Source organism: Geotrypetes seraphini, chromosome 8, assembly GCF_902459505.1.
Source record: "Geotrypetes seraphini chromosome 8, aGeoSer1.1, whole genome shotgun sequence".
Taxonomy (NCBI): Eukaryota; Metazoa; Chordata; class Amphibia; order Gymnophiona; family Dermophiidae; genus Geotrypetes; species Geotrypetes seraphini.
The window spans coordinates 27,146,453-27,174,444 of NC_047091.1; the positions used below are offsets into that span (position 1 = coordinate 27,146,453).

At 44.1% G+C, this 27,992-nt stretch overlaps 1 protein-coding gene across 1 annotated transcript; it reads right to left on the reverse strand.

Moving 5' to 3' along the window:
* Positions 1 to 414: 414 nt before the first annotated feature.
* Positions 415 to 27,932, reverse strand: NT5C1A (5'-nucleotidase, cytosolic IA). Its single transcript, XM_033953656.1, has 6 exons — positions 27,687 to 27,932; positions 19,875 to 20,042; positions 15,121 to 15,250; positions 11,878 to 12,000; positions 11,053 to 11,237; positions 415 to 4,019 (listed from the first exon to the last, which is right to left on the reverse strand). The coding sequence occupies exons 1-6, from the start codon at positions 27,765 to 27,767 to the stop codon at positions 3,654 to 3,656; spliced, it is 1,053 nt and encodes a 350-aa protein (XP_033809547.1). The 5' UTR covers positions 27,768 to 27,932; the 3' UTR covers positions 415 to 3,653.
* Positions 27,933 to 27,992: the final 60 nt, after the last annotated feature.

Consider the following 27,992-nt stretch of genomic DNA (forward strand, 5'->3'; position numbering starts at 1 on the left):
CATGAGACTTAAGTAGAGTAAAGTCGATGCTTTCATCTTATGATTTTAATTTGCTGGTACAAATTATAGTAATTCAAAGATTGGACTACTGCAATGCTCTTTATCACGGTGGTACAAAATGCAGCGGCACATTTGATATGTGGTGAAAGTAGATTTGAACACGTTGAAACAGCTCCATTGGTTACCTGTCAAATATCGTATTGTTTTCAAAGCCCTAGTATTGATTTTTAAAGTTATTCATTATAAAATTCCTTGGTATTTGACGCAAGTGATTAGATCCCAATTAGTTCTTTAAGATCAGAGGGAACCGTGCGATTAGCAACAAATGAATTGTTACATGCATATTATGCAAATACCAGAGCATTTGTAATCTCGAAGGCAGGCGTATCATTATGGAATAACTTGACTGGACCATTAAGATTGCTCCCTGAGGTTCAGAGATTTAAGAAGGTATTGAAAACAGCTCTGTTCATAGAAGTTTTTAAATGACTGGATTAGATTACTGGCTGGGGTGAATGTTACTTAAATTATGTGTCGTTATTTTAAATGTTTGTATGATTTATGCTTGTATTTTGTAAACCTCTTAGGTTTAAGCGGGTTAGAAATTTTTTAAAAATAAATACATTAAAAAAGGATATTCATGACCCATCCACTTTTCATTTTCTACTTGAAACTACCCAAATACGGTAAATTTACCCAAACCACGAATCTGATGAGGGCCTTGATACGATAGCCACAGCTGGACATGAGCTGGTGGCTTAGAGGTGAGCAGTTCGGTAATGCTGCGTGGTCCCCAGTTGGTTCAAGCTCTCTTTCTTCTGTGCCAATGCAATTTGGCAAGATGATGATTTTTTTTCTCTAGGCTGTGCTGGTTCTTGCCCTCCTACACTTCACGTTCTGTTCTCTTGGAGTCTGAAGCAGTACAGAGACAGACGTTGAAAACTCCCATTTCAGCAGCCTCTCTCAACACTTTCAAATATCACTCCTCAGGGCTTTTTAATAATAACACTTCATTAAATCTGACAGCAATAAATATGGCATAGAGTTTAACAATACGCAATAGGCAATATCAGCAAATCTATTCCCATTTAAATCCCCAAAGCATAATACATAAAGAGTGAAGAAAATAAACATCGAATAGTACATTTTTGTAGGCTCCCAGTGTATGACAGAAGATGAACACAATATGGACAATCTATCTGCCCATCCACACTAACAGTGGTTTAATCGGCTAGAGAAAGAACATTTTCCATCACAGTTTTAACTAGCTAGATATAAGCTTGGAGTCCTACTGAAAATTCATTTTGGTTCCAGCACTCCAATGGGATCTTACCCGATATGTGTGACCTGGATTGGCCACTGTTGGAAACAGGATACTGGGCTTGATTGACCCTTTGGACTGTCCCAATATGGCAACTCTTATGTTCTTATCACAACCGTCTCAGATTCTTCCCTCCCAGAGCCGTCATTCTAAACTGCAGAGCCCTCTGCTTGCCCACTTACCCCAAGGTCTCAGCTCTTAGGTCTACCCATCCTCCTAGTCATCAAGCCCCCCTCTCATATTTGGGAACTAAGAGATATCCTTCCCTCCCCCTCCAGTTTCAGCACTAAGTTCCAAAAGGCACCAGTGGGAGGTCTGGGGAGAAGGAGGAATGTGGCTATGCATTAGAGGTGAGCAGAGAATTAGGATGTCAGAGTTGTGGAAGGTAAGTTGGAGGAATCTGAAAATATGTAAACCACTTTGATTGTAACCACACAGAAAAAGAGGCATATTAAGTCCCATCCCCTTTTACCCCATCAGAGTTAGCAGTAGATCAAGGAAAAGTAGGGTGAATGTTGGGTCTTGATGTGGGACCCATTAAGTTAACCCCCCTAACCACAGCAATTCCTCTGGAGCTGCCCCACTTTATCAGCAACTGAAACTAGGCAGTGGTACGTTTTCAGTCATTCAGATTTAGAAATATGTCTAGATTATTTTGAGGTTTAAACGCCAAGGGAATGACCTGATATATGTAACCAGTATTGCTCTGGGAAAGGCTTTAATTGGCTGTACGATAGACATAGAAAGGCTTCTGAATATTCCTATTAATGACATTGTGCATCCCACCTATAATAAAGTAGTGCCGGGAGAGTGGATGCCACTATCTAAGGATCCCAAGCAGAAAGGGGACCTCATCATCTCTTTCGACATCCATTTCCCAGAGAGACTCTCTCAGCAAAATAAACAATTCATCAGACAAGCACTGCCGCTGTAATGCAAGGCCTCCTGCCACAGTAACCAATTCCGCACCTATTGCCTGGACACTGCTTTTATACACATCTCTTGTGTAATGGCTGCACACATTTAATAAATTATATTTATATCATAAAAAAAAAAGAAATATGTCTAGATTCTTTTGAAAATGGAGCTCAATAGTTTATCAAACATTTGGGCAGCTCATGCTGGCAAGCTGCCCAATACCTGGCTGGCAGCCAACACTGAATATCTGGGTATAATTCAGCCAGAGTTTAAAGAAACATTCAATGCCAAAGACTGAATGTTGCCCCCAAATTCAGAAAAATGTCCCTTTCAACTTTTGTGCCTCCTCCCAAATGATCATAATGAAGCCTTTAATCCTCTTTATAATTTCATTGTTTAACCGGTGCCAGTTATATCTGTAGTTTCATGAAAAGGAGCTGCTAAATATTCATGGAGGCCACTGAGTAATGCTGCTTTCCCCCCCCCCCCCTCTGCATTTGGTAGAACCTTTTGTAAAATGCATAGGAAATTGAATGCCCAACTTAGAGCTCAAAACAACTGGAAAATGGTACCTAGCAGACAAAGAACTGGTGTTGTGTTCTCTGTGTGGGTTATGAGAGGAGCACCTCTCTGAACAAAGCCTACCTCTGGATAACTTGAACGATGCATGTCCACAGGCTAAGCCACCCATAATGTGCCCTCATATAGGTGCAGACCATAAGTGTGGACACCTGCACACAACACCTATGAACTTGTTATTGAGACAGACAAGTGGGAAGCCGCTGCTTGCCCTGGATCGGTAGCATGGATACAGAGAGAATATGCACACTGCTGCAAATACAGAAAATTAATAAAGACTCACTGCAAATGCAAAGTGTTACACGTACACAACACCTGCTTTAGCCAAAATGCTCGAATGAAAGTCTAGCTCTTGCTTTAATGAAAGTGCAGGGACTCGGCTGTTATTGGAATTAATATTTAGAGCCACAGATAGCTCTGGAGTCAGTTCTTACGTTAAAGTGCTTCAGATGAGCATCTGACATCATGAAAGCGTAGGGGCTCAGCTCATGCTGTGATTAAAGTGCTACGGATCAGCTTATGTAGTTTTGGAAGTCTTTTGAACTTTAATGTAATAATAATAATAATAATAACTTTATTTTTATATACCGCCTGTAATCTTGCGACTTGTAGGCGGTTTACAATAAACAAAACTGTAATAGAAGTGTGTTGACTCAACTCCTGCTGTAGTAACAATCATGATTTCTACTTCCTGTTTCTGGGATAGTATGAGCTGAATGTTAAGGACTTAAATATGATGGAGTGAGGTGTAAAAGGCGTGTGAAGTTTCTATCTGCATTAACTTAATACCAGCATTAGAGAGAAGCAGTGCACCAAGGAAAGTCTCAGAACTGTATTATTCCAAGCTCTTTGAAGATTTCTTTTCTGCCGTTCGCATGTATTTCTGCGCTACACCATAAGGCACATGTGCAGCTACCGTCCCCATCTCCTTCGCCCCTTCCACGTGAAACATCTGGTCATCAAAGAAGATATGTGGACGAATTTTCTCCAGAAGAGGCCCTTTAGGGGCTCCGGCAAGAAACAGGGCCTCATCTGTCTCCAGCCCCCAGCTCCGGAGTGTCTTAAGTGCACGAGCCCCTGAGCTGGCAGCGCTCCGAGCTGTCACCAGATAGGTTCGAATCGGGCATTCCATCCTCAGACCTTTGCAGTAAAATTTTTTCTGTAGTTTTCCCAGTGCTTCCAAGAAGCCCTTTAATGGCCCCTGTGTATGAAAAGTACATGGTATCATTAGATCTTTCCAATGAATATATATATCCCTCTACTTTCCAGTACTATACATGCACTCCAGACTGAGTATCCAATAACCCAGGGAACCGACAGTCCCCATAACAGAAACCCAGGAACATCCCTTCTTCTCATTTCCGGCGGTGCTTGTACTAAGCCCCAGTTTCTCACCCTGATCTTACTTCTGAATTTTAGTTCAGGAAAATCAGTGATAAAAAACCACTGCGTTAAAGGGTAGAGCGGTGGACATTCAAATCATATTGCTCCTGCTTGTGAGAAATGCACTGAAATCTAAAATCTAGCACTTTTCTATTGGAACATAGAAACATGATGGCAGATAAAGGCCAATTGGCCTATCTATTGAGTAAAGGTGGAAGCAGAACAGCGATATGAAGTGAAATTCAGCACTTCACTCCAAATCTCTGTGAGCCCCTCGACCCCTGGTAATCTAAGGGGATCCCTTCTGACCCCTCCCTCCCATCTTCCAGGAGCGATATCCACTCACTGCTGCTTCCGGCACCACTAACTTTGGATCCTAGTGCTAGGGTTAGTTTTTTTATGTGGATGGGGGGGATGGCAGTGATTAGGGGATTTGGATTGGGAGGGGTACTGCTTAGGGAGTCCCTTTAAGATGTAGTCCAGGAGGATCGAGCTGAGGGATTAAAACCGAATGTGAGGTGGGCTCACAGTCATTTAGCAAAGCTACGGTACAGAGATACCACATGGTAGGTTAAGGGATGCTAAAAGCTTGCTTTTTATCACACCTAGATAACTTCTCCCCTAAATAATTCTGAGCAAATGCATGCAAAACCATTTTGGCTTTTTTTTTTTTGTATCATTTATATTTCACATATCCTACAGTTCTATGCGGATTACAAATTATTCAGATACTCAAGCATTTTTCCCTAACTGTCCCGGTGTAAAATGAATTGCACAGCTTGGGTTCAACCTCCTCTCCCTGGTAACTGCTTAAAGTAATGGATGCCTTACTAAAATAAAAATAGCTCCCCATTCCCAATCTCTTAAGAAATGCCAGCTCCCTTTGATCTCTTCCTCAACCTAATCTGTTTCCCAATAAGAGTCTCTCAGCCCTCACCCCATCTCTGACCCTGGTACGTTGCAGGGGACCTGAACACATCTGCCCTGTTAACATCCTTACTTAAATGGGGTTGACGGCCTCTTGGTGGGAAGGGTTCTCTTGCCTGCGTGGCCCTTTTTTTGCATATTTTGGCTACAAATTGCAGCTGCCACAGATGAATGAATCACGCTAAATTTCTGCATGGTATAATAGGGCAACAATGCTCCATTATACCACCGTTTAGTAAATAAAAGGGATCTGAGGCAATAGAGGGTAAAGTCACAAGGACCAGCACTGGGAGAAGCAGGGTTTGAACCTGCTGCTCTGACCTGTAGACTAGAGAATGACACGGGGACAAATTTTCCCCATCTCCACGGGAACTCTTTTCCCCATCCCGTCCTCACAAGTTTTGTCACTGTCCCTGCCCCATTCCTGTAAGCTGTGCCTTAACCACACAAGCTTCAAACACCTATGATTTTAAAGTGTTTGAGGCTTGTGCAGATGAGGACAGAGCTAGCAGGGATGAGGCAGGGGCAGGAAAATATGTCCCCGTGTCCTTCTCTACTGTAGATCACTCATCCACGCTGATATTAAATATAAATCTGAAGCAAAAAGGGAAATACTAGTAAACTTGTTTGTCATCTCCAGTTCTATTAGGTAAAACATTTCTTCTGGTACTGATGTTTTCACGCTGTGCTTTTTTTTTTTCTTAAATATTTTATTGAAATAAAAAAGAAATCCTTACAAACTAAAACATAAAATAATATTAATACGATATAATACAAAAAAAATGAGTCTTAGGATGTCGTGACTTTAACCTACTATCCCATATACTGCCACTCTTAACTGCATCAATTTTCTCATATTTGCTTTGCAAGCATAACACATTCCAGTTTTGTTATAATTATTAACCCCTTCCTTTACAAAGCCGTGCTAACAGCTCCAACGCTCATACAATTCCTATGAGTGTCCAAGCTGTTACTGCGGTGGCCGGGGCTAAAAACGCTAGTATGGCTTCGTAAAGGAGGGGGTAAGTTCTTCAATAGTAGTGCTTTATACAGGTTTAATGCAAACTTTATACCGAAGCCCCCCTAATATAATTATTGAATTAGTTAATGGTTCGGATATACCAAACAAAGTTGACACAGTTAACCAAACTTGACTCCAACTAGTAGCTACATATGGACATTGAAATATTATATGCTCCATAGTTCCAATTGCTTCCTTACAAGTCTAGCAAAATTTCCCTTTGGAGTCATTCATTCTTGATAATGTAGCTGGGGTCCATCATGCCTTATGCATTAGGAAAAAAGACTTGCTGAATGTAATGAAGTGTAATTGATATCCAGACTGATAACACAGTGCAGCTGCAAAGCAGTGGTAATGGTGGGCTGGCAGGGAATCTTGATAGGGGAGGATCAGAAGGTTGGAGACGGAGGAGCCAACTTTTCAAAATGATTGACCCACAGAGCTGGCTCCTGTGGTTGGAGAGGAGATTCTACATTGGAATTCTCCTCCCGGTCACCCTGACTAGAGACAAAAAGAAGCAGAGGCCACTTTCGTAAGGACTTTTTTCTTGGGGAGGGTTCTGTTTTGTACTCTAGGAATTTGCATAGTTCACCTAATGGCAACAGTGGTGGCACATTTGCGAATAACATGTGCATCCATGCAGTTTAAATTTATCAAGCCCAGAAGTTAGGAAGCACAGGGATTGCAGAAACAGGAAGTAGAAATCAAGTTGGACACCAATGCCTCAGGAACAAGAAACGTACGTCTGTAGTTCGCTATTTACTTTATTTGGTTAAACTTGATACATTGTCTTACAAATTAATAAAAGCAATGTGGTTTATGATAAAATTTATAAAAGAAATAACTTAAAAACACCAAAAAAGAGGAAGGAAAATTAATTATTCAGCAATGATTTTACTTTCACTTTTAGTGAAGCTTTGTATGCTGCTACTCAACCGCTTATGTGTCCCCTGAGGAAGACGTTACCATATGCTGAAACAGGGATCCTTGTTGGGACTTTTACTTGGTTAATAAAAGATTGATTACTGGTTGAAAAGACACCACCCTTGCCTATTTTGTTTGACAGTCCCTCAGCAATAATTATACCATGTAACAAAATTGGGGTTTGATTTTTGGTTGGGGTTGTGCAGTGATGTACTAAGGGGGGGGGGGCGGGGGGGGGTGGTCTGCCCCGGGTGCACGCCTTAGGGGGGGTGCACAGCCGGCCAGGTCCGGGTCGTCCTGCCCTACTGTGCAACAGGACCTGCACCTCAGCACGGCTGCTGGTAGACCCCTCTGACTTACTTGCTCTGAAGTGGAGTCGGCAGCCATGCACTAGAAGGTCCTGCGATGACTCATCTGCCGATTCTGCTCCGGAAGAAGTATGTTACATCGGAGGGGGTGGACCCACAGACGCAGTCATCGCAGGACTTTGCCGCAACTCCCTGGGTCTAGCCAGGTCCACCCTCTCCGATGCAACTTACTTCTTCCGGAGAAGAGCCGGCAGACGAGTCTTCGCGGGACCTTCCAGCGCGCGACTGCCGACTCCGCTCCAGAGCAAGTACGTCGGAGTGGGTTGGCATAAGCAGCCAGATCCATATGGTAAATGACTGAACCAGTATTCATCTCTTTATAAAATTTCCCTCAAAGTGCCGATACACACATGAACATACCCACATTCTGAAGTGACGTCTTGGTTGTCCGAATCAGGACAGAATTAAAGGGTGAGAAAACTAGGCACATGCCTGGAGGCTGAATGTTTAGGGGAAATTTTTGCCATGGGAGATTTGCCCTGTTAGACATGCAAATTCAGCAGTTCCTTCTGAAAGAAGCCTGATCGGTCGGGTCACACCCTGATGTAGCCTATTGGTGAAACGTTGGCCTTCGTTGGTGTGCCAATCAGCAAGAAGATAAGTGGATTTTTCCTCTATCAAAAATCTTTTTAGATATCAGTGAAGCACAGTTTTATGCTTAAGTGCTCAGTATTTATTGAAGGTTTTGCCTGTGAGGTTATCGCTCAACCACCTTTTATATCCACCTTTGTGGAGGTGGGAGGGCCTGTTCTGAAGCTTTTTCCTTCTTTTTGAGCTAATACTGAGCCTTCACTGCTCTTACACTGTATTTTGAACATCATAACAGTCTCCATTTGAAAGTGTTTATCATTCTATATATTGGTTTTCAATACATCTGTGTTTGTTGGTGCTATACACATGCTAGGTACGCCACTGGGGTTGTGTTTTTTTTGTGCCCGTGCCACAAAACTTTGCTTTTGTGACCAGTACATTGATACTTTGAAATTTATCTTTTTTTGCAGAACATTCCAGTTTGATTCATAAGAACATAAGAATTGCCGCAGCTGGCTCATACCATCGTGGCCAGCAGTCCATCGTGCCCAGCAGTCCACTCATGCGGCGGCCCGCTGGTCAAAGACCAGCGCCCTAACTGAGACTAGCCCTACCCGCGTATGATTCTAAGCCAAGTAAACTTAGGGGCCCTTTTACTAAGGTGCAAACATCCAGCAAATGCATTTTGATCTGTATGTGGTCAATTTATCAAGACAAGAGGGAAAAAGTACTCCATAGAAGCATCTGCTTCAAGACAAACCTCAGACACCTCACTTTACATGCAAGCACTGCCAGAAAACTCTGGAAGGTAAGACAATTCTGTTTCTCTGCTCCTTAACTTCGATCCTCAAAACCGCCTCTATTGAAACCCTACTCCATTCATTAGTCATCTCTCATCTTGACTACTGCAACTCCTTATATCATGGGATCAATTAAAAAGAAACACATCATCTGCAGCTTATCCAAAGCACAACTATCAAACTCATTAACAAAGCTAGAAAATACGACCATGTCACTCCTTTTCTCCGAGAAGCGCACTGGTTACCCGTCTCACATCGCACCACATATAAAATTCTCCTGCTCGTCTTCAAAATAAAACTTACGCGCTCTCCAGCATTTCTTGACAAACACATAATTCCTTACTCATCATCAAGGGCCCTCAGATCAGCAGATCAGAACTTACTGACACTGAACTTTATTACACTAGAAATACAAATTTTTCCGTTATAGCCCCTGCACTCTGGAATGCCTTGTCATCTCATCTCCGCCATGAACACTCTCTCGATAAATTCAAAGCCAAACTCAAAACCTTCTTATTCCAAGACGCATTCCAGAGTGACATAATAATTACCTCCCTTTACTGCAGCACACTCCACATAAAGAATCGCTTCTATGAAGCGACCCCCAATCCTTGTCGTCATACCCCTTCCCTTCATACCTCCCTTTATTTTTACTTTTATGATGCAATTATCAACTCCCCTGTCCCCCAACTCCCTCAAGTCCAGGTATGTCAACGTCTTAGTCTTCTTTATGTTTCACTTTTTTTTTTACTACCCCATTTTATATTTATCATTATGCTTTTACCGACATTGATGGTCGGTATTTTAAATGTAAATAAACTTGGAAACTTGTTATAAAATTTCTTAGAATGTTTAATTTTTTAATAATATTAGTCATAGATGAAATAAATGTATTGTTTTCATGACCACAATTTCATTTTGTTCTTCAGGATGGTAAGGAGGATAAACAAGAGCCATGGAGTTTGCTATCCCAAGAATTTGGTGGGGCCACTCAAGCAGCTGCTGCTTCTTTTTTTTTTTTTTTGGGGGGGGGTTTCACGTTCCCATCTCTCTCCAGCCTTCCCCCCAGCATCCTGGCCTTACCTGGTGGTCTAGCGGGCTTTCGGGGTAGGAGCGATCTTCCTACGCTCCTACCCCGTGTAGATCGCCAATAGGAAATGGCTGCTGTAAGCTCCTGTTGTAGTCTTGAGAGACTACGGGAACTCACGGCAGTCATTTCCTATTGGCGATCTGCACGGGGCAAGAGCGTAGGAAGATCGCTTCTGCCCCGAAAGCCCGCTAGACCACTAGGTAAGACCAGGATGCCGGGGGGAAGGCAGGAGGGAGGCGGGGGTGGGTCAGAACCGGACGAGAAGATATTCGCGATTTTTCCCTATTCGCGGTCCGGCTGTGCCCTTTTCCCTGCAAATACCGAGGGAGAAGTGTAAATACATGTTAATTGTGATTCATATGTTGCTTTTTATGACTTTATAAGAATGAAAAGATGAAAATTCAGTGTTTTCAAGTTTTAAACAGGTCATTTGCAAATTTTGACTATCCTGGTCACAATAGCAAAGAAATAACAGACATTTTCTATATTTTTTTAGGCATGAGCATTTAGGAAATTACACTTACTAGCCAGGATGACTATGAATAAACCAGAGACACAGAGGGAAAAGGATACATCTAATCTGACTCAGATCTAGGAATGGCTGAAGCAATGTAATACCAATATCAACTCATCACGTCAAAAGACTGATTAAATAGCCAAGTTCTCAGGTCTATTCAATCAGTTTTTCCTCTAAAATATAATAATGACAACTGTACACAGCTGTATTCGGCTCCTGCCTTCAAAGGCCATAAAGTTCTTAATTCCATTAAAATGATCCAACGTAAAAAGGGAGTAATAGCAAGAGGTGACTTACCTTATTTTCATTAGTATACCAAGGTAGACCACCTCAATCTTCTTTCAAAATCCAAGTAAAAGAAAGCTGATGTCTCTCATAAGTTGCATCTCCAGAAAGATAACAGTGGCTTGGATTGTGGTTGTAATTAATGTTTCCCTCAGTATACCAATGAAAAGAAGTGAGCCATTGCTATGACAATATGCTCTTTTGGTGGAATTCATTACTTTGTAGATCCCCAGTGAAGAAGTTATGAGCAGAAACATGGTCACATTGTTATGTTTGGCATCCATACATAGTGGGGGCTCTCTTCTCTTGTTTCACAGGTAGAAGGGTGGGAACTGCCTATGCATGGGAATAGGGACAGGCAGTGTGGGAATAAGTGAAGAGGAGGTACCTGGGCCAGAGGTTTGTTTTCATAAGTTTTTTCATGCTCAAAGAACTTGTCGAGCCCGTGTGCTTTGACAATCTGCTCAGACTCATCCGAAAAGAGCACAGCGTCACCATCAAAAGCCACTCGAAGCTGCTGTTCACACACTTGCACCTCCTTACTGGGGCTGAAGACTGTGGCAGCTGCAATTCCTACAGGAATGAAATCAAAAGTGGCAGAGGTGGTCTCCACTGAACAGGTCTCACTCGTTCCATTATAATATAGGTGGCTCTGTAATATAAATGATTTCAGCCATACATGGGAACAGATTCTGTCAGTCCCAGTGAGTTACTAAAGCTCAAATGCTTTCCACAGCCAGAGTGATTATTAACCCTTTCTTACAGACAGTATTAACTGTAGAACTGCTTGTGTTTAAAAATAAACACACACAATTAACCCAAAAGCTCCTGCCATACACACCTGGATTCTTTATATGGCATCCAGATATGAGTGCGCTCTTAAAATGCCCACACAAATGAATTAATTGAATAATCAGTTCAGAATGATCTGCAAGCTAACTCGCACCCATGAGAATTTGCATGCAACTCAAAAGTGGGTGTGGTGTGGGAGGGGCATGAGCATGTCAAGGACGTTGCAAAAAAGTTGCACACGTAGTTATCAAATACTGGGTCAGTGCATCCAGGATTCAACAGCGCTTGAGGTCTTGGCACCCATTTTTGTGTGGGATTTATAGAATCTGGCCCTAGATTGTCTCCCCTACATGCAGTGAGAATTAACCCTAATTCCCATGACATAGTGAAGGTAGGTTCCAGTTCTGACTCTGTTTCTCACCCTCTTGAATCGCTTCCTGTACTTTCTGGGAATCAGAGGAGAGGTAAAGATTGGTGTGATATGCTTTCAGATAACCAATAGGGCTGTTCCCTCCGGTCATGCAGAAGCGTTCGATAAATAGATCTGATGAGGAGAAAGAAGATACATGTGTTATTTTTGAGATGTACACGTGACTCACTGGAAGAGCTTCTGCCTCTGCACCCAGAGGTTTTGAGATCAAATCCCAGTGCTGCTCCTTGTGACCCTGGGCAAGTCACTCAATCCTCCAGTGCCCACTGCTTTGAAGGCCAATGCCACAAAAAGGCAGTATACAAGTTCCCCTTCCCTTGAAGTCCTCTCAAGGAGCATCATTATCTGTACCCTCATCAAAAGAAAGCCTTCTCAGGAGTGGCCCCCATGCTTTGGAATTTACTCCCAGAGGGGCTACGTCTAACTCAGAAAGCAGGTGAAGCCTTTAATATGAGGGTTCTTCAAAAAGTTTCCACACTTTCTTATTTTTGCGGGAAATGGTTGGAGCATGAGAAGTGTCATGTGACTAGTCAGTCAGGCAAGCCGGCTCACCTATGGAAAAGTGATGTCATTTGCTTTTGAGATATTTAATAAATAGTGGACACTTTTTGAAGATCCCTCATATATGGCATGATTGACTCTACACTTATTGTTCCTCTGTAACTAAATCAGTATGAACCACGTGCCTTGAGTTTAGCCTACCATCTGTTTATCCCAACACACTCTACCTCCCATCTTGTCCCCATCTATAACTGCACCTGACCCCTCGGCTATTATTACAGAGAAGCATTAGCATCATATCTATGTTATTTGAATGTTCTGATTTGTGCTTTTTAGCCGTTTCATAAGTATTACGCTGACATTGTATTAGACTTCTCTTATTTGAATTTCATAGGAAATCCTATTGCTGCTTAACAAAATTGTATGTTCTATGTTGCATGGTACTTGCTGTACACCATCTTGGGATGAATCTCTTGATAAAGGTGGTTAATAAACCCCAATAACTAAATATTAATAATAATAGATTTATGTCCCGTCATACCTTTTCTGTTCAAGACGGTGTATAATAATAGAGGAGTACATTGAGATTACCATGAGAATTGGTAAGCATAGAGATTACAGCATTCAATTTAGAGGTGTGACGCGTTGCTTAGGTAGTGGGGTGGGGGCGTGTAGGAAGAAAAATAGCCGGGGCTTGGGCTGTTAAATAAATTTATCGAATAAGTGGGGTTTTAGCGCTTTTCTGAATGAGTGGTATGACAGAGAGTTCAGGAGGAGGCCACATAGGGTGGTGTTCCAGATTCCTGCTTGAAAGGCTAATGTCCTGTCAAAGAATCTCTTGTAATGGCAGCTCCTTGGTGTCGGGAAAGTGAACAGTAATGTTCTGTGGGCGAGGCAACGTGACTCAGGAGATAGGTGGGTGCTATGCCAAATAGTGTGTTGTAGCATAGGCAGCCAAATTTGAAGACGATTCTGGCCTCGATCGGAAGCCAGTGAGGAGAACAGTTGGGTCTGTTTCTTTCTAACTGTGCTACTGCAACACCCCAAGCTTGGCCCAGGGCTAAGGACACCTCACTGTATCAGATTTATAAAGGGCAGTAGGCTCGGGAGAACATCTGCTTTTGTAAAATCCTTGTGCTTGGTACATCTGACTGTGCAGGCTCTGTAGGGGCCATAGACTCAATCACTGCCTTCATCAGAAGGCTTAACGATATCTATAGGTATACTTTGGAGGAAAGGCAGGAGAGGGGAGATATGATATAGATATTCAAATACCTATGTGGCATAAATAGGCCAGTCTCTTTCAATTGAAAGAAAACTCCAGGGTGAGAGGGCTTTTATCTGTCATGTTTCTACGCGACTTCTGTTTCAGAATGGGCCACACGCTAAGGACAGCTGACTCTGTAGAGGCACCAGGCTTTGTATGCTCCATATAGGTCCCAGGACAGATGACTCTGTAAGAACCCCAAGCTCAGGGCACCTGGTTCATAGGGATCCTTGAGTCTGCAGTCTCTGGACATGAAGGGTTGGATCTTCTAACTGGACGCCTATTGCAAGCCTGTTTTGTGAAGACTCTGTGCCTTTATGAAACAGATCTAGGGCTTGTGCTTTCTACTGCTCTACATTTTCCCCATGTATTTTACAAACTATGTGCTTACATGTTATAGGAAAAGTGTTCCTGCACAAATTATTAAGCTTTCTCTTACTATTGACAACCCTAGACCTACTGATGAAGGTATGTACATTATGGGCATGTGGTTTAAGGGTGGGTCTAGCTATCCGACCCATCAGTTTTCTTACGGGATCTATCTACCTCCTCTAATTTTACCTATCCCCTTTGTGCACTGTGGTGTTCTAAATACCTTTTGCTGCCTGGACAGAAAAAGCTTGATATTGCCTCCTCCCATCCCAAGGAGTCCGTCTACCAAAATTTCTATCTTTAATTGTTACCAGTTTTTCCCACTGGTGCCCGTCCTTCGTTCAAATGTACCAAGTTAACAACTTACTTCTCATCAACATCTTATGTTATTTTTTTCACCTTCGCAGTCTTGCACCTTTGTAACTCAAAGAGCAATCTCCTTTCTCTTCTCCTACTTATGCTCTGAATATCGTCGACTGTATAATGCTACTCATTGTGAAACCGTGTAATACACAGACCCTGTAACTCTCCTGTTACTATCACTAGATGTTCAATGCTATACTCTGTAATTCGCTGTCTGTACAGTTTCTCTTCATTGTAAACCGCCTAGAAGTCGTAAGATTGTGGTGGTATATAAGAATAAAGTTATTATTATTATTATTATTATCACAGTTCTATGTCCTCTCTGTCTAGGGTTACCTGAACATGTCCTCTTTTTAGAGGATTATCCGGGTGCCCAGACAGATTTCCAAAACCCGGCTCTGCATCTGGAGAGACACAGCCTGGACTCAGGGAAGAAGAGACGAGGTTTGTGTGTGGGCGAAGCTGGGGGTGGAAAGGGGCGGGGCCACGTGCCTTCTTTTTTGCACAAACAAATCTGATAGCCCTAGCTCGGTCCAGACTATACCTCCAGAAATGTCTACATGCTTGCTACGTAAAGGAAGACCCACTTTTCTTGCGAGTATTTTTAGGCTTGGGTGTAGTCACACAGCTTTATAAAATCCCTTTTTCATATACAGTATAGAACAGGTTTTCCATGTTCAAAAACCTGTAAAAACGTTATCCATAAAACGCCTGACTGACTTGTCACTTACTGTAATGGTTTATGGTGTTAATCAGACGAACCCCCACCTGGGCATGGTTATTTGTCACAAGAACAATATCAAAGAGATCCTCACTGTCGGGATATATTTCACGCAGGTGCTTATTTACTGCTTCCAGGGCCTGTGGTGCAGAAGAAAATAAATTGTTTTATCTCTTTTAGTGGGAAGCCTGGAAGGGATGCAAAGGAACAAGCTTCATTTGAGGCAGATCAAGAAATCAGCTGCAGAGCACACACTGCACCCAAACACCTTCCAGGACCCTTGTCTCTCAAACCATACAGCTTCCAGTCCCTTCAGCTCACTGCAGTCTCTCTCCCTTCACTCAAATAGCCTCCTAGAGCTCGCTGCCATCTCTCTCACAACACCCAAACAGCCCCCCTCACTTGTCTTCATTTATCCTGCATCATCTATGGCTCCTCTCTTGAAGGCACCATCTTTGTCCCTGAGGATATCTTACTGTTATCAGGCTTGACTCCTTTCCTTTCTTTCAAGCAGAGATATCATTCACAATCTTGGCCCTCCATCGAGCTCCTGTCATCTCTGTTTCTAATATTCCCTATGAAATAGCCACTTTATTTCTAACAAACTTCATTTCATTTGCAAGACGTTAACCTGCCTATCTAATAATTCTAGGCAACGTAGAATATATAATATGCAGAGAAATATGTAAGGATGAGCTCCCACCCAAAATGTAAAGTTTTGGAGGGGTAATGTTGAAGCAAACAAGCCCCCAATGATATAATGTGGTGGCTTTACACTCCACATGGTCCCGGGTTCAATACCCTCATAGAAGGTGTAGTAGGAAGTTAATTAACGACAAGGACAGCCAAGAGCAATTGCATCAAGAATATAATGTGCAGAAATAGGCTTAATATTACAGAAAGGCAATGTTTAGAAAGATGCATCAAGCATTTACTGGGTTACAGATGTACAGAAAGAAATAGGAATAAGCTTTACAAATATAGAGTGGATTCAGAGACTGCGAGAGAGAGAGAGAGACTGCTAGAGAGAGAGAGGGGTTGGTCCAGGCTTCAGGGAGAAAGAGTAAGCCAGGCGAGAGAAAGGATTTCACCTCATAGAATCTATGATATTAAGTACCCCTGTCTTTTGTAAACTATTTGAAACAGAGGGACTGGAGGATGGAGTTGCTGTTAATTTCCAGTATCACTCTGTCTAGACTAGAGAGTTGCGCGGGGACAGAAATCCCACCCATTCCTGCCCGTCCCCGCCAGGATCCTCTCCGTCCCCACCCGTCCCCGCCAGGATCCTCTCCACCCCCACCCGACCCCGTCAGGATCCTCTCTGTCCCCACCCATCCCCACAAGGAATTACCTCCATCCCCGCCCGTCCCCATAAAAAGCAGCAATTACTTCTGACAGGATCATCAATTCCACAGTTTCTTTTGTGTTTGCGCTGCTGTTTTCCTTGTGGAATCTCTTTGGTGGAACCCTTTTTTTGTTTTCTGTTCAGGTAATTAACTTATAAATCCCCTCTTTTACTAAGGCTGACGTGTCCATTATATTATATGAACGAACCCTGCTTCCAAAGCCTTCCATTCCCGTGGGAGTCCCGTGGGCCAGAGGGGGGTCCCCGTGGGAGTCCCGTGGGTTAGGGGGGGATTCCCGCGATCCCCGTGCAGACCTCTAGTCTAGATCAGGGTGGGCAATTCCAGACCTCAAGGGCCGCAATCCAGTCGGGTTTTCAGGATTTCTCCAATGAATATGCATGAGATCTATTTGCATGCACTGCAAACCCGACTGGATTCTGGCCCTCGAGGACTGGAGTTGCCCACCCCTGCTCTAGACCAAGTGGTTCCCAACCCTGTCCTGGAGGACCACCAGCCAGTCAGGTTTTTGGGATAGCCCTAATGAATATGCATGAGAGAGATTTGCATATAATGGAGGTGTCAGGCATGCAAATCTGCCCCATGTATATTCATTAGGGCTAGCCTGAAAACCTGACTGGCTGGTAGTCCTTCATGACAGGGTTGGGAACCACTGCTCTAGACCAGGGGTGTCAAAGTCCCTCCTCGAGGGCCGCAATCCAGTCGGGTTTGCAGGATTTCCCCAATGAATATGCATGAGATCTATTAGCATACAGTGAAAGCAATGCATGCAAATGGATCTTGTGCATATTCATTGGGGAAATCCTGAAAACCCGACTGGATTGCGGCCCTCGAGGAGGGACTTTGACACCTGTGCTCTAGACAATGGTTTCTGATTAACTATGCAGCTGGGGATGGTGTCCATCTTAAGTATCAGACATTAGCACATTAGCTGTACCAAGGTCTTTTGTTACTTATAAGCACTGATACTTTAGATGTAATTTAGGCATACTGAGGCTGTCTGCACTGGCATGCCCCAAGGTCAGATATAACTGATATGATCTCCCTTGGCCTTTGCTGACATTGGTAAGGCCAACAGAAAATGCTGACAGCTAGCAATGTAAGGCTGGGCTGAGAAAATATATGACAAATATATTTGCATTTGATAAACATTTTACAAAGTTGGGGTATGCATCAAACCCAAATGCATGGGAATGCCAAGAGGGTGTGGTCTGGGCAGTCTCAGGTGAGACAAGGGTGTGGCACGCTCATAGGTATTTATTCCCTATTTCAGAAGGGGACTAAATATCTGTGTCCTAAAAGACTGATATCAAGAGTTTAGGATTTAGGAAAGAGCCACCATTGAGCAGTGTTCCGCCGGAGAGATTACGGGGAGTTGTCCCATTAATCCCCCAGTGGTTTTGTCTCCACATCAACAGTTTGCAGGCAGTACGAGGGTCCGCTGAAAAGTTCTCAGCCCAACAGGAAAGCTGAGGCAGTCTTAGACCAGCGATTCCCCACTTTTTTTGGTTCCGTCAGAAAAATATAAAATGAAAAAAAAAGTGGAAAATCGCTGGGCTAAGTGTATGGCCCTCGCTGGAGATTCCCTCAACTTTGTTGGTTGGGCTGAGAACATTTCAGAGGCCCCTTGGATATAAAAGTTAAGTTAAAAAAGGGGGTTTAAGGACCAATTGAAAGCATCTTTTGGGGGTTTAATTGTGGTGCTGGACTTCTGGGCATATTTTCTGTTGCCTCAACTTTTAGATTGATAATTACAACTTTGGAGGTAAGAAACGGCGCAAGGTGATTTTGTTTTATCTTTGCTAATCTCTGCATGATGGTTGTCTTGATGTCTGTTATTAATGATTGTATGTGTTTTAATTTGATGCTTAGTAGGATATTTCTTAATGATGTAGGTTTTACTTTATTTTCTGCCTATAGCTAAACAGATTACAATTCAATCTGGAAAGAGGGGGGCAGGGAAGGAGGGAGAAAATCATATTCCATCAGATGAGAAAAGCCACAAGCGCCAACAGAGTAATTATTAGCTAATCAGTTAACCACCTAATTAGCCCTACAGCACTATCATACACATTTCTAGGTGGATACATAATCAAATAAACAGCCTCCACAGAACCACACAAATACCAAACTGCTCAAAAAGCAAATGTCTTATAACATATTCACACCAAATTATGCAAAGCTACCAGATGCTGGGCCAGTAGGCAGGTAAAATGGTGGATGATCAGACAAACAAGATTGGGTTATGGCTTTAGGGCTAGATTCACTAAGCAAACCGATCGTGCACTGATCGGTTTGCGAGCCCTTAGCAACCAGATTTCCCTCCTGCAGTATTCACTAACCTGTGTAGCGATCCGCTTCCGGTGTGCGCATGCAAATGAGGGGAACTACATGCAAAGTAGGCAGAGACGCGATTCACTAAACTTTTTTTAGATCTGACTGTGCTCGCAAAAAGTGATTGCTCATGACCAGTCGCTGAAGCCCTTTGCAACTGCCCTGCTTTCTGCCGCCCTGTTTTCTAACTTGTCAGCCCCACCTCCTGCAGCCCTGAACGAGCCTGCCTGCCTGCCCTGAACCCGAACCCCCTGCCTGCCTGCCCCAACTCTCCTGCTCTCTGCCGCCCTTCCCCGCAATGCAGCGCCAGCTTTAAACCCGCGGACTCGCACTGAAGGGAAGGAGGGAAGAGGCTGCCGCTACCGCCACATAGGAGCAGGAGAGTCGGGCCCCAAACATGCCTGCCCTGACTGCCTGTGCAAGCCCGTGGTTTTAACCCGAAGTGGTTAAACCCACGGGCTCGCAAAAGTTTAACGTTTAAACAAAAAGTTGTGGCTAGGACGGGTCTGTGCATCCGTGCAGACAGATGGGGGCGTTCTTCCGATCGCCCCATCTGCATATTTTAGGTTAGAGAATTCGTCGGACTTATCTTCTTTTTCAAGGGTCCCGCAGCAACAAGGGGGCATCCGTGGAAAATCAGGGGCGGGAAACTGCATGGGGACACCAGGAAATTCTTTTTCACTGAAAGGGTGGTTGATCGCTGGAATAGTCTTCCACTTCAGGTTATTGAGGCCAGCAGCGTGCTTGATTTTAAGGCCAAATGGGATAGACACGTGGGATCTATTCACAGAGAAAGGTAGGGGAGGGTCTTTGGGGTGGGCAGACTTGATGGGCCGTGGCCCTTATCTGCCGTCTATTTCTATCTGAATCGGAAATGGATTGTTCCAATTTGGGCAGGTTAGTGAATCTAGCCTTTTGTTCTGTGCTCTACCAATCCAGTCCTAGGTCTCCTGGTTTGGGGCAGGGTGCCATAGGAGAGAGAAGCCTCTTTTAGAGGCTTTGAGGGGGGGGGGGGCAGAAAGCACAAGTTCTGAGTAGCTGCAGACGAGGAAAGATAAATTCTTACCTTCACAAAGGGGAAAGCTGCACCTGGTTTGAGGGGCTCATTTTCATGTTCCAGCTGATATTTCACATATTCTTCAAGCCCTTGTTCCCTGTAAATTTTCTGTTCTTCCTCCATACGGAAAAGGGCGAGTGAGGACACTGCAATGGTTATAGCATTTTGCGGCTTTGGCTGTGAGAGAAAAAAAGAGCAAGATACAAGTGTTCTGCCCTACCATTTATTATTTATATAGTGCTACCAGACACATGCAAGACACAGACCCTTCTGGAAAGAGCTTACAATCTAATTATGATAACAAACAGGACAAAAAGGGGAATTACAAAGCCAGTGATGAAGTGGTTAGGGTAGGGGAATGACAAACAGATATGAATGCTTTTCAAGTTGGTTGGCGTTAGGACTTAAAAGAAGATTCAAAAAGTGGGCTTTTCGCATGGCTTTGAATACTGCCAGAGATGGAACCTGATGTACCAAGTCAGGCAGTTTGTTCCAGGCATACGGAGCAGCAAAGTAGAAGGGATGGAGTCAGGAGATGGCAGTAGAGGAGAAGGGTGGTGGATGCCTAGAATGCCCTCCCAAGGGAGGTGGTGGAGAGGAAAACGGTGATGGAATCTCCAATTAGAAAATGAATGATATAAAACAAACTAAGACCGGTACTGGGAAATCCTGAACGGTCTGTGTCCCATATATGGTGATTTGGTTTAGGATGAGCTGGGGAGGGCTTTGATAGAAGCTCCAGTGACAGGATGGTTAGGATAGGCTGGAGTGGGCTTCGATGGCAAATCCAGCACTGGCAGACTTCTATGATCCATTGCTCAGAAATAGTAAAAAAAAAGACTATTATAGCCATGAATGTATAATGAGTGTGACTATTGGGCAGACTGAATGGACAGTTCGGGTCCTTATCTGCTGCCATTTACTATGGACTAGATTCACTAAGCCCACTGATCAAGTCCCAACCACTTAGTGAGCCGATTTTCTTCCAACCCGATTCACTAACCTCGTGGCCGACCATCCTTCGATCAGATCTGATCCGTGCATGCAAATGAGGGGAAATGGCATGCAAAGTAGGAAGGAAGCGATTCACTAAAGAAATGCAGACACACTGACTGGGCTGGCCGATCCAAAAACCAGCGGCCGAGGACCCTGCTCTCTGCCCCGATTCTCCTGCTCCGGCCACCCTGCTCTCTGCCCTGATCTCCTGCTCATTTGCTCTCTGCCCCGACTCTCCTGCAGTGCAAGCCCGTGGTTTTAACCCGCAGGATAAAACCACGGCTTGCGAAGTTAAAAGTAAAAAAAAAAAAGGCTCGTGAAACGTAAAGTTTTTTTTAAAAAAGTTTTTTTCCAGTTCTGCGCATGCGTCGAGATTGCTGGAGAGCGATCCATGCAGTCGGCTGGGGGTGTGATTTAACCCTTGCTGTGAGCAGGAGCCCTGTCTAATTTGGAGTGGGCATGACGAAGCACCGCCCCTCCCAAAGTATCTTCCTTATTCTCTAGACAGGAATTTACTCCTCTGCCCCTCCCCAGGTTGGAGCTTAGCTCTCACCTCTTTGAAAATGATGGTCAGAGCCTAACTCCAGTGTTGCTCTTCCCTCTCGATGCTCAGAGAACAGCACACAAACAAACCAGTGTAGTTACTTACCTGTAACGTAGGTTCTCCGTGGACAGCAGGATAGTCAGCCACTGTGGCTGACTCATCCTGCTTGTCCTAGGAGAGCTGCTTATAACTGCTGGGAACCTTCTGCCAACTCAGAACTGGTGTTGTGTGTGTGTATGGGGGGGGGGGTTTGAAGAAAGAAGTTCTTTTGATTTTAAGTTTAAAATCTTTATTTCAAATGAAAGAAATTTGAAAAACCTATATTTAAAAGCACAGAAAAATAGTGCCAATGTTTACTTCACTTCAGGGTTTGCCTAGCACATGTGCACAAGAGTTGTGCTCACTGCAGAACTCTTGTGCCAGGCATGTTCCTCCACCTTATTTTTAATCTCACAGTGCACATATAGTTTAAATGCTGTTCTTTTGAGCATTGAAAGCTGTGCCTCCAGTGTGGGGTGGAAGCTGTTTGCTTTAGCGCTGCAGCTTTAAACTTCAGACCCCGACCTGCGGGAAACCACCCCATGTCATTCTTTAGTGTCTATCTGAACCTCAGACCTTCTACACCAGCATTCTTCAATGCAAGATTTGAGGGTCAGTGGCTGGAAACCATCCTGTGTCCTTCTTTAGTGTCTGTCTCAACCTCAGTCCTTCTACACCAGCATTCTTCAATGCAAGGCTTGAGGGTCAGTGGCTGGAAACCATCCTGTGTCCTTCTTTAGTGTCTGTCTCAACCTCAGTCCTTCTACACCAGCATTCTTCAATGCAAGGCTTGAGGGTCAGTGGCTGGAAACCATCCCGTGTCCTTCTTTAGTGTCTGTCTCAACCTCAGTCCTTCTACACCAGCATTCTTCAATGCAAGGCTTGAGGGTCAGTGGCTGAAAACCATCCTGTGTCCTTCTTTAGTATCCGTCTCAACCTCAATCCTTCTACACCAGCATTCTTCAATGCAAGGCTTGAGGGTCGGTGGCTGGAAACCATCCTGTGTCCTTCTTTAGTATCCGTCTCAACCTCAATCCTTCTACACCAGCATTCTTCAATGTAAGGCTTGAGGGTCAGTGGCTGGAAACCATCCCGTGTCAGTCTTTAGTGTCTGTCTCAACCTCGGTCCTTCTGAGGGTCAGTGGCTGGGCCCATTCACACTCTGATTCTTCCCTCTCTCCTTAAAGAATGACAGAGGAATGGTTTCCTGCGATTAACCGCAGGAACAAATTCTGTTTCTTAGTCATTCTCTAAGTCGTTTCTCTACCTCCATCTCTTACCCCTCTATAAAACCCTTAGAGGAAGGGCTGTGGCTTACCAGTTGAGCTGCTACCTCTGCACCCAGAGGTTGTGAGATCAAATCCCAGTGCTGCTCCTTGTGAACCTGGGCAAGTCACCCAATCCTTCAGTGCCAAAGCCACAAAAAGGCAGTGTACAAGTCCCCCTTCCCTTTCCCCACCTAAGCCAGGAGCCTGTTCTCTATTTACTGTAACACCTTTATCTCTGTTCCAGTTATGAGCCCCTTCTTAGCTGGGATAGGAGCCAGGCAGACCTTAGGCGCATTCTGAAAATCAATTAAAACCGTTCTATTTGACAAATTCATCACCTAAACAGATGACCTTCACTCACTATGATATTTCCCCTTTGCAAACCTGATGTAATTTCTCATGTAACCCCCATTTCTTATGTAACATTTCTCTTCTTGCATTCTGTAATTCGCTGATTGTCCAGCCTTCTTTCAATGTGAACTACCTAGAAGTCATTTGACTATGGCGGTATAGAAAAATAAAGTTATTATTATTATTATTGGTTGTATGTTAGATTAAAACCTTTCAACTCTGACCTTGGAGAAGTTATTTCACCCTCTGTTGTTTAGATTGGGATCCCTCCTCAGAAGAAATCTTACTAATCTGTATCTCATTCAACCTCAGAATTGGAAAGATGAGTACTAAAATCTCTTCTCTCTGGCACTTTTTGATGGAGGAGAAAAGAAGAGACCTTGGAAGGTTAAGGTTGAGTTTGAAGTATTTCCTGTCTCAATGCCAGAGATTCTTTCTCACGCTGATGCCAAAAATATTTGAATAGTCAGATCTTGTTTGTAGAAGACTGAAAAACAAAGGCTTATTGTACAATGGAAGTCTGGAATAAGAGAAAATGTATATTAGGTGAGATCTAAAGCCAGATGTGAGAGACCTCTTAAAAAAGCTTCTTTATGGATTTTCAACATACTGTATATATCAATGATCTAGAGCAGTGGTTCCCAACCCTGTCCTGGAGGAACACCAGGCCAATTGGGTTTTCAGGCTAGCCCTAATGAATATGCATGAAGCAAATTTGCATGCCTATCACTTCCATCATATGCAAATCTCTCTCATGCATATTCATTAGGGCTAGCCTGAAAACCCGATTGGCCTGGTGTTCCTCCAGGACAGGGTTGGGAATCACTGATCTAGAGATAGAAATAACTAGAGAGATAATTAAATTTGCTGATGACACAATGTTGTTTAGGATTGTGAAAAAAATTGCAAGAGCACCTTGGTGTCAAAATGGCAGATGACGTTTAATGTGAGCAAGTGCAAAGTGATGCATGTGGGAAAGAGGAGTCCAAACTATAGCTATGTGATGCTGGGTTCTATGTTAGGAGTCACTGCCCAAGAAAAGGATCCAGGTGTCGTTGTGGAGGATACGTTGAAACCCTCAGCTCAATGTGTGGTGGCTGCTAGGAAAACAAAGAGAATTTTAGGAACTGTGTGCAGTTTTGGTCGCTGTATCTCAAAAAAGATTTAGTGGAATAAGAAAAAGGTACAGAGAAGTGCAACAAAAATGATAAAAGAGATGAGACGACTTTCCTATGAGGAGAGGCTAAAGTGGCTAATGCTCTTCAGCTTGGAGAAGAGACGGCTCAGGGGTGATATGATAGAGGTCTATAAAATACTGAGTGGAATGGAAAGGGTAGATGGGAATCGCTTGTTCACTCTTTCCAAAAATACTAGGACCAGGGGGGCATGCGATGAAGCTACTAAATAGTAGATTTATAAACTGGAGGAAATATTTCTTCACACAGTGTGTAATTAAACTCTAGGATTCGTTGCCAGAGAATGTGGTGAAATCAGTTAGCTTAGCAGGGTTTAAAAAAGGCTTGGCTAATTTCCTAAAAATAAGTCCATTGGCCATTATTGAGATGGCTTGGGGAAATCCACTTATTCCTAGGATAAGTAGCATAGAATCTGTTTTACGCCTTGGGATCTAGCTAGGTACTTGGGACCTGGATTGGCCACCGTTGGAAATAGGATGCTGGGCTTGATGGACCTTCAATTCTTATGTTCTTATGAATTGCTTGATGTCTCAGTCAGATTCTGTGTTTGGCCACGAGAGAGATTTCGGTTTGATTCCTGAATCTCAATTTCAGCTCCCTGGGCCAGGTTCTGCAGTCCCTCCTCTCTAGTGCCGGAGTTAGGGCAGTGGGCTGAGAACCAGGGGAGTCAGGCTTCAAATCCTACTTCACTACAAAGTTAGGGCCTGTTTGGTTAATGTAATTTAACACATTAAATAAATCAATCCCTGTTATTCTCATCTGGCCCTATTAACAAACTTTCATGTACAAGGTTCCTTCAAAAAGTTTCCACACTTTCATATTTTTGCGGGAAATGCTTGGGGTGGAAGAAGTGGTAAGAGGGCGTGTCGTAGAATGTCATGTGACTAGTCAGTCAAGCAACAGGGTGATTATGTGGAAAAGTGACATCATTTGATTTTGAGATATTTAATAAACAAGTGTTTAAAAAAGAAAAGTGCAGAAGCTTTTTGAAGATCCTTCGTATATTAGCATCTCACATAGGGTTCTTTCTTCCTCTCACTCTGTGTGTGCCCTCGCTTTCCCTCAATGGGGCTGGGAGAAACACTAACTACATGGGTCAATGACTGGCTGAGTGGTAGACTTCAGAGGGTGGTAGTTAATGGTACCCTCTCTAAAACATCGGAGGTGACCAGTGGAGTACCGCCGGGCTCAGTCTTGGGCCCGCTCCTTTTCAACATATGCATAGGGGACCTAACTCAGGGGCTTCAAGGTAAGATAACGTTATTCGCTGACGACGCCAAACTATGCAATATAGTGAGAGACGGCAATTCACCCGATAGTATGACATAGGACCTACATTTTTTGGAGCTTTGGTCCTCGACCTGGCAGCTGGGCTTCAACGCTAAGAAATGCAAGATCATGCACCTCGGCAGCAGAAATCTGTGCAGAACTTACACCTTGAATGGTGAGACCTTAGCTAGAACTTCAACAGAACGAGACTTGGGAGTGATCATCAGCGCAGACATGAAAACTGCTGATCATGTGGAGAAGGCTTCATCTAAGGCAAGACAGTTGTTAGGTTGCATCCACAGGAGTTTCGTCAGCTATTATATAGAACCATGGTGAGACCTCATTTGGAATACTGTGTGCAATTCTGGAGGCCACACTACCGAAAAGATGTGCTGAGAGTAGAGTCGGTGCAACGGATGGCCACCAGGATGGTCGTGGGGCTCAAGGATCTATCGTACGAGGAAAGGCTGAAAAATTTGCGGCTGTACTCACTCGAGGAATGTAGGGAGAGAGGAGACATGATCGAAACGTTTAAGTATATTACCGGCCGTATCGAGATGGAAGAAGAGATTCTCTTTCTCAAAGGACCCTCAGCCACAAGAGGGCATCCGCTCAAACTCAGGGGCGGGAAATTTCATGGCGACACCAGGAAATATTTCTTCACCGAGAGAGTGGTTGATCCTTGGAACGAGCTCCCAGTGCAGGTGATCGAGGCAAACAGCGTGCAAGAATTTATGAGCAAATGGGATGCCCATGTGGGATCCCTTAGAGGGTTAAGCCAAGGGAACCTGTTACCAGGAGTGGGATCCCTAGGATAGTAGACTTGGGGGTGGGTCAGTAGAGTGGGCAGACCTGATGGGCTACAGCCCTTATCTGCCTTCATCTTCTATGTTTCTATGTTTCCCTCCCATGGTCTATGCATCCTGCCCTACTTCTTTCCACCATGCAGTTTCTCTCTTTCTTCCCCTTCCCTCCCTCTCATCATGCAATCTTTCTGTTTCTCTCTCTTAGCGTGCAATCGATGCTGCCTACCTGCACTATTCTCTCTCTTTTCTGCCTTGATTTGCAACTCCCAACCTAATGGGGGGGGGGGAGTGTGGTGCAGTGGCTAGAACTACAGCCTTGGCACCCTGAGGTTGTGGGTTCAAATCCCACACTGCTCCTTGCGACCCTGGGCAAATCACTTAATCCCCATTGCCTGATGTACATTAGATAGAGTGGGAGCCCACCAGGACAGCTAGAGAATAATGTTTGAGTACCAGAAAAGCCAGGTTTAAATCTCTCTGCCACTCCTTGCCATCTTGGGTAAGTTATATGAGCCTTCATTTCGTCAGCTGCAAACATAGATTGTAAGACCTCTAGAAAAAGGAATATATCTACCTGTATGTAAATGCCCCAATAATAACCTTTATCCTTCATTTTTTTCTGTCACTTTGTAGTCAATCTCTCTTTCTCAAAGCTCTTTTCTCTATGCCTGCAGTCTCCACCTATCCAGAATTCCTCCCTCTCCCTGCTTATTTTAACTCTACAATCAGAAGCAGAACAGCCAAATGGACAGGGCCAGCTGGGTCCAAGTTGGTAATGTGAAGACAGAGGCAGCGCTCTAGTGGTTTCCCCAGGATCAAATTAAAGTTCAGATGTGAACATAGGGACAAATGCTGGTTTCATGAACAACCCAACACAAAACAGATGGAGCTTCTCTTTATCTGCTTCTCCCCTGCCCGAGCAACAGGAGCTTGGAGTTGAGTGGCTCTGTTTGAGTAACAGTGACCACACCAAGAGTTTCCCCACCAGTAACAGCCATGATAGAACCAGCAAACCAAGTATTTCCATCTGTAGCAATTCGTGAAGCCACCATCTCATTTCCCACCGACGGGCACAGAAAACCCAGCATGGAATATGTTATATTGTTCTTTCTATCAGGATCACAACAAACGATCATCCCTCCAACAATGCTACGGCAGATGTGGACTGGTCTCTAAAGCACTTGTCACTCTGTACCAGTCCAGCAAAACAATCCCACCCAAGATCAAGCGTCTGCCTCATCTGCGGAGTAATTGCTGCTGCTCAGCTTCTGACACTGCCATCACTCACCCCCTTCGAGCAGACAACGGGGCCTATTTCACCAGCTGCTGCTGTCTAGCAAGGTGGAACTCACCGACTTGGGTCTGTGTTTGGGGGCCAGGGCTTCATAGAAGGCTTTGGCTTCATCCCCTCCGGATGATCCTTTGGAGCTCATGCCCCGCTGCTTTAGATCTGCCAGGGGAGAGATGGGGGCATCGCACCCGGAGCCTCGATCGGGCTGTGGAGGAGGAGGAGCAGCTGATCGAAATTCGGGTCACTCTGGTCTAACGCTGGCGAGCCAGCAAACCATGACAGCTTCGCAGAAGATAAGACCCCGACTAAATGCAGAACGAGTGACTCACCAGTGAAAAAATAGCAACAGACAAAACCTGGACTGGAG

Coding starts and splice junctions, on each gene's coding strand:
- NT5C1A (XM_033953656.1), bottom strand. CDS start 27,767: ATGAGCTCCAAAGGATCATCCGGAGGGGATGAAGCCAAAGCCTTCTAT. Junction 12,001..15,120: donor TAACACCATAAACCATTACA/GTAAGTGACAAG, acceptor TCTCCTCATCAG/ATCTATTTATCGAACGCTTC. Junction 4,020..11,052: donor AAAACAAACCTCTGGCCCAG/GTACCTCCTCTT, acceptor TTTCATACACAG/GGGCCATTAAAGGGCTTCTT.